Source organism: Salvelinus sp. IW2-2015, unplaced genomic scaffold (assembly GCF_002910315.2).
Source record: "Salvelinus sp. IW2-2015 unplaced genomic scaffold, ASM291031v2 Un_scaffold1775, whole genome shotgun sequence".
NCBI lineage: Eukaryota > Metazoa > Chordata > Actinopteri > Salmoniformes > Salmonidae > Salvelinus > Salvelinus sp. IW2-2015.
Genome location: NW_019943151.1, coordinates 1 through 7,099, shown reverse-complemented (window position 1 = coordinate 7,099; position 7,099 = coordinate 1). Strand labels below are relative to the sequence as shown.

The following is a 7,099-nucleotide window of genomic DNA, read 5'->3' as shown; positions in this document are numbered from 1 at the left end:
AAATGCATTCCAGGTGACTACCTCATGAAGCTGGTTGAGAGAATGCCAAGAGCGTGCAAAGATGTCATCGGGGCTACCGGATGAGCTAAACACATTTTTCTCACGTTTCGAGCTCAACGAAGACTGTGAACTGCCGAGGAGAGCCACTGAGGACGAAGTGGGCTATGTACTTCCTGTCTCCACGGAAGATGTATGTAAGTCATTCCAACGTGTTAACCCTCGCAAAGCTGCCAAACTAGACGGCATCCCTGGCCGCACCCCTCAGAGCATGTGCAGACCAGCTGGCTGTTGTGTTTTCAGACATTTCTCTCCTCAGAATCCTACCACAACAGACACAGTTCAAACACAGTTGCAGTCAAAGGAGGCAGGAAAAGATGGTAGTTCTCTGGTYGTGAAGCAAAAACGGCAAGAGATTCCAAACTCTAAAGAGATCCTAAACATCCTGCGTTCCCAATATGCAGGTTTGGTAGATCACTTGAAAGAGAGAGAGAACTTGAAAAAGCCTTCAGAAGTGCAACAATTCTTAAGAGTAGCGTTTGGAAAGAAAACACAGAGCTTCCAAGAGGTGAAGAAAGTGAAGAGACTCATAGAGCTGAGTGCTTCTGTTTGTCAGGTGAGAATTGAAGGGACAGCAAKAGGAACTGGCTTCCTTCTGTTTGACAAGTTCATCCTTACAAACGCCCATGTTGTCCAGAAAATCTATGAGCCGATAACTAACACGCTTCAACAATCAGTAACGGTCACGTTTGACTTTGAAGACCTGGGTGAGAAAACGCAGCAGATACCAGTGCAAAGTGAAGTTGTAGCCTATGGAAAAGTTGATTCTGGAATCTTGACTTTGCTTTGCTGGAGCTTAGCTCAGATCCTCACATCACCTTGCCTTTAAGCTTGCTTGACAGCTTCAGCTTTCCGTCTCCAGAGGGTGGAATCTGCATCATCGGCCACCCCGAGGGCGGGGTGAAAAAGACAGACCCCTGCTTCTTCATTCAATATGGAGATCGTAAACAAGCTGTAGAAAAACATGTAACAGAAAATAAGGAATTATTACATGTCATAAACAAAGATATTTTGAAGAGAACTGGGACATCAACACACATCTACTGAGGGACACAGAAATGATTATATACACCGAGTGGACAAAACATTAGGAACACCTTCCTAGCATTGAGTTGCACCCTTGTTTCCCCTCAGAACAGCCTCACTTCGTCGGGACATGGACTCTACAAGGTGTTGAAAGCATTTCCACAGGGATGCTGGTCCCATGTTGACTCCAATGCTTCCCACAGTTGTGTCAAGTTGGCTGGATGTCCTTTGGGTGGTGGACCATTCTTGATGCACACAGAAAACTGTTGAGTGTTAAAAACCCAGCAGCGTTGCAGTTCTTGACAAACAAGTGCGCTGGAAACCTACCTTACACATACCGTGTCCGCTCAGAGGCACCCTACTACCGATTGGAGCCCCGTTCAAGAGGCACCTACACCCATACCCCGCTCAACGAGGGCATTCCTAACTGACCATACCCGCGTTCAAAGGCAGCCTAACTACCATAGCCGGTTTCAAGAGGCACCGTACTAACCATGACCCGCGATTCAAAGGCACCTACTACGTAACCGCATCGTATCAGGAGAGGCAACTTACTGCCAATAGTGTGGGGCGCCCGCGTTCAAAGGCCACCTTACTACGCCGATACCCTTTCAAGGGGTACCTACACACATACCGCCGTGTCAAAAGGCACCTACTACCATACCCCGTTCAAGGCACCTACGGCCATACCCGTTTTCAACGCACCCGACTACATACCCGTTCTCAAGGACCCTACGACATACACCGTTCGAAGGGCACCTACCACATACCACCGCTTTCAAAGGCACCCTACCACCATACCCCCGTTCAAAGGCACCTACTCCATATAGCCCCTTATCCAAAGGACCTCACTACCTTATACCACGTATCACCGCAAAGGCAGCCGTCCACCTATACCCCGCTTCAAAAAGGGCACCTACCAGCCAACATACTCCCGGTTCAAAGGCACCTACCACACCATATCCCCGCTCTCAAAGGCATCTCTTTCACCGCATTACCCCGTTTCAGAAAGGGCACCTACCATCGCGATTACCCGTTCAAACTGGCAACCTACCACCCATTACCCGCCGTTCAAGGCACCATAACTGACACTCACCCCGTTCAAAGGCACTACTACCATACCGCCGTTCAAGAAGGCACCTACTAAGATACCCGTTGCAAAAGGCACCTACTTACCATTTACCCCGTTCAAGGCGACGTACCACTCAACGCGGTCCTCCACTCATTACCCTCGGTTCATAAGGCGAGCTATACGGATGCCCGTTCAATAAGCGACCTACTGCCATGGCCCCGTGGTCAAACGGATATCACGATAGCCCCGTTCAGAAGGCAACTAACTAGTAGATAGTGCCCGGTTTCAAAGATGCAGCCTACGCTACCGATACGGTTGCCCCGGGTGTGGCTCAGGCTACGCTCTAGCCACCGATGAATGACCGCGCGTGTCAAGAGGCACCTGACTACTCGATTACCCCGTTGGCAAGAGGCAGACCTACTCATCCGCGTATCCCCGCTCAATTGAGGCACTTTACTTAGGATAACCCGCCGGCTCAAAGGGCCCTACTACAGGATACCCCGTTCAACGGGCAACGGCTACTTAGGATAAGCGCCCTCGCTTCAATGGTCAGCCTGTACCACCACAATACCAGTTGCAGGCACCTACCACGAATACGGCCCGTGTCAAGGATCACAGTACTACCATACCCGTTCATACAGGGGCACCTACTACCGGTATGAGGTCGCCCCGTTCAAAAGGCACCTTACTACCGATTAGCCCCTCGTGTCAAAGGCACCGTACGTTACCGATTACCGCGTTACAAAGGCCAGGTACTAGCCATAGCAAACGCCGTTCGAAAGGCATTCAAATATTTGTCATTAGTTATGAATGACACACAATACACAATCCATGATCCTCAAATGATATACAGGCTTAATCTTCTTTAACTGTCTCTCCCCTCTTGTCTATACTACTGATATAGAGAGGATTTAAGAGATCGAGTTAGGATTTCACCTGGATTCACCTGGTCAAGTCTAGTGTGCATGGAAAGAGCAGGTGTTCTTTAATTGTTGTGTAACCTCAGTGAAGGTAAGAGTATCAATCTAATATAATAAAGGTAAGGGTGAGAAGATATTGAACACTATAAGTAAGTTACGGTCCTAATATACGAAGTATTGTACTTAAAAGACTTTACCACCACGTATACTGAATAACGATTAATGAAGTAGTGACGTTGATAGCTATTATTGAAAATCCATGCTTTTAATCTAAGCTGTATTATTATGTTTCTATATATTAATTGTTTATATTTCATTTATTACAATTTCCTCAATACAAGACCTGGTTCTTAGGCAGATCATGGATTACGTTCGATGCATCAGGGTTACATTTGCGTAACCCAACTACGTGATTTGGAATCAAATAAACCTGAGATCTTTCCATGGAAATTGTAGTTTAACATACGCTAGTCTGCCATGCTTGTATTGTTTTCTGCCAGGAAGACATGTTCTGTAACCATTGCTTGTTTTAATCTTCAAAATAAAAGTACAGAAGAAGGTAAAATAGTATACTTGTAAACATGTTTTATTTTCTTCAAGTAGAAATTGAAATGGGGAAATGCCTCCAAACTTGACATATGGCCCCGTAATCATAACAAACGAATAATATGTTAAATACAATTCAGAAGAGTACAACACTGTCAATATAATGTTAGACAATCAGGTTCCTATCATAGTAAATCTTGGTTTTAATGGACTGTCAAAATGCTTAACAAAATGTTCTTAACTGTAAATATAAACAGCCCTCTGCTTTGTGAAAGACCAAGGACCAGTATTGAATATTCAGGACAGAAAGGAGAGCTGGTAGCAGAGAGAGACACAATTCTGGTCCTTTATCAACTGTAATCTCTAATATAATAGTTTAGAGCAAATGATGAATGATCCAGGATTTGTAATTAGTAATTGAACCCGGGAATGAGGTTAAGAATTTGATTGGAGGAGAACACGACCTAATAACAATATGGAGTCAAAAACAAGTACACGACAATGATCAACCTTTAAAATAGCAGATGATTCTGTCTAGGCCCCAAGTGGCACCCTATCCCCTATATAGTGCACTACTAYCCCTAWGGGCCCTGGTWYAAAGCAGTGCACTACATAGGGAATAGGGTTCCATTMGGGCCTCTGSTTTCAGAATCAGGGTGCGTAGATCTCCCCACTACAGGTCCCTGTTGTTGCTGCTGAGTAGTTTGGGGTAGGAGGTTCCGATGGATCGCCCCTGACGATACACCACCATCTCTAGCAGGTACTCGTCCACCTTCACCACGACCGTGGTCACCTGTACATAAACCACAAGGCTAACGTTAGCCAATACATCCACCCATTTATATACTGGCTAGGGTTCTCCTCATTAACACCAACGTTGGGCTGCATTCCAAGTTCTCACGAACCTGTAATTTCCGGGGAACCTATAACCGGCAGGGAGGTAATTGTTATCCTGTTCTTGTCAGACAGGGAATAAGTATTACTATCAGGGCCTTTTGCGAGAGGGGTAAGTGTTGGATGTGGCGTAAGTCAGAACAGATATTTTAGCTATTTATTGCTAGCCTGGAAGTGGGTCAATTAGTTTGGTATGCCTGGACAGAAACCAGTTAAGTTTGGAGGTATATCTATGACGCTCGGAAAGCGGATGATATTTAGTGGATGGCTGCTTTTTTAATTCGTGCTTCATCGAGGGCAATTTCCTAGTAAGTTTATTTCATTTCTGCAGCCTGGACGGGGTAGTGTCAGGTGGATTATAGGCGTGGTCAGAACGTAGTTTATTCAGCTAGAGGTGGATATACATTGTTGATGACTGTAAACTGAGATCAGGACACAGTGAAGTGGTGGCATTAATCTTATTACAGCTCCTGGTAGTTGAGGATGAATGTTAAAAGGTGCTTTTGGTGACGAAACATGTAGAGATGTTATCTATTCAGCATGGAGAGGGTTAATGTTCTAATAGTAGCTTGCACTAACCGGAGTCATAGAAGAAGAAGCATGTTCATCTGATTTACCAAACTCCTCCGCTCTTCGTTATAGGAGATTTGTGACGTGGTGTCAAATTAGATTTGCGTATTCTGGCCCTTGGAGTATCAGGAAAGCAGAGGTGGGTAGTCGTTGTGTGATTTCAGCTTCTTGGGGCCAGGCGGTACATAGCTTACTTACTTGCATCGTTGTGCAGCAATCTTTCTCAATTGGTAAGTTTTTCGAGTCCAGGTTGGGAAGGGTGTAATGTCATATATGCTAGGCTACAGTTGAGCAAAACAGTTTGGAGATTTAATCTCCAGTCATGGAGGGGCTAATGGATTAGGTGCTGGTATTCAGTAAAAAACAGATATTGTATTAACAGACCGGGCAATAGGGCGGGTAATGTGTTATGCTGGTCGAGGAACAGTAGTTTATCAGCTGGAGGGGTTAATTGTGTATATGCTGGTCGGAACGCAGTAGTTTGATTCAGCCTGGAGGGGTAATGTTATGCACTGGTCAGAACAGTAGTTTATTTCAGCCTGGAGGGGTAGATGTGTATTACTGGCTCAGTAAACAGTAGTTTATTCAGCCTGGAGGGGTAATGTTATGCTGGTCAGAACAGTAGTTTATTCAGCCTGAGGGGTAATGTTATAGCTGGTCAGAACAGTAGTTTTTCAGCTGGAGGGGTATAGTTATCTGGTCAGAACAGTAGTTTTTCAGCCTGGAGGGGTAATGTTATACTGGTCAGACAGTAGTTTATTCAGCCTGGAGGGATAATGCTTCAGCTATGATGACTTCGGGTTGATAAGACGTGTCATCAGGGTGGTTCAGGGAACCATGGCCTGAGATCTGAGAACTAGCATTAGCTCCCCAAGCTAATGTCTTCTAGGGCCTAGGCTTCAGCACTACAGGCCATGGTTATCTAATAGACCCAGGTTTGAGCCCCGTGTGGTCACTTACGCAACCACTCACCTTCTCAGTCGACGCGAGGAAGAGGATGGTGAAGAGGGCGACCTCGAACTCTGGGCTGACCCCGATGAAGGAGCTTCCCACAGGCTTGACCAGGCCCTTCCAGCTGAACTGCAGGTTTAGAACGTGGTCATCCTCATCTGGCTGCAGAGAGAGGTCAAAACGACAGATTCTTACCTTGTCGCCTCTGGGATTCGATCCAGCAACCTTCCGGTTACTGGGCCAACGCTCTAACCACTAGGCTACCTGCCACCTCCTACACTCTAACCACTAGGCTACCTTCCGACCCTACACTCTAACCACTAGGCTACCTGCCGCCTTACACTCTAACCACTAGGCTACCTGCCGCCCCTACACTCTAACCACTAGGCTACCTGCCGCCCCTACACTCTAACCACTAGGCTACCTGCCACCTCTCCACTCTAACCACTAGGCTACCTGCCGCCCCTACACTCTAACCACTAATGATTATAACAACATGTGATAAACGTGTCATGTGGTGTACGTAACAATACGGCTAAATATAATGTATGATTTGGGAAGTTTACAGTGGTAGTCACAGTTTGGGTGTCTTGAAATTAGTCAGTAAAATGTAAATACTAAAAACAACACACACAAAAGTTGAACTAATTACCAAAGCAAGACAACAACCATAGGCTACATTTCTGAAAACAATTATCTTGTGTATAGACCTGTGAAATGTAACTCTGCTTGATAACATAGGGAGATTGTTCTAGAATGTCTTACAGTGTTTCTGTTGCCCTGGGCCTTGTAACCCTTGTAGTCCACATTGCCATGCTTCTCCTGCAGATAGAACTGAACCCAGTTGTGGAACCCGGTGATCTCCTTCCCATACTTAGACTCACCAACAAACACATGCTCAAAACCACATGAGTCCTCACTGTATTGGAAACATAAGAAAATATGGAATCAGTCTCTGTCTCGGTCCTTGTGTCTCTCTCTGCGTCTCTCTCTCTGTCTCGGTGTGTGTGTGTGTGTGTGTGTGTGTGTGTGTGTGTGTGTGTGTGTGTGTGTGTGTGTGTGT

At 45.8% G+C, this 7,099-nt stretch overlaps 1 protein-coding gene and 1 pseudogene across 1 annotated transcript; one reads left to right on the top strand and one right to left on the bottom strand.

Annotated features, from left to right (window-relative positions):
* The first annotated feature begins 61 nt into the window (after window positions 1-61).
* Window positions 62-1,148, top strand: LOC139024678 (serine protease FAM111A-like; annotated as a pseudogene).
* Window positions 1,149-3,640: 2,492 nt separating this feature from the next.
* Window positions 3,641-6,984, bottom strand: LOC112071933 (uridylate-specific endoribonuclease C; the record flags this gene model as incomplete). The annotated part of the gene is made up of 3 exons (XM_024139347.2): window positions 3,641-4,414; window positions 6,058-6,198; window positions 6,802-6,984. Coding segments are annotated over 3 exons (444 nt in total), but the record flags the coding sequence as incomplete, so codon positions are not given.
* Window positions 6,985-7,099: the final 115 nt, after the last annotated feature.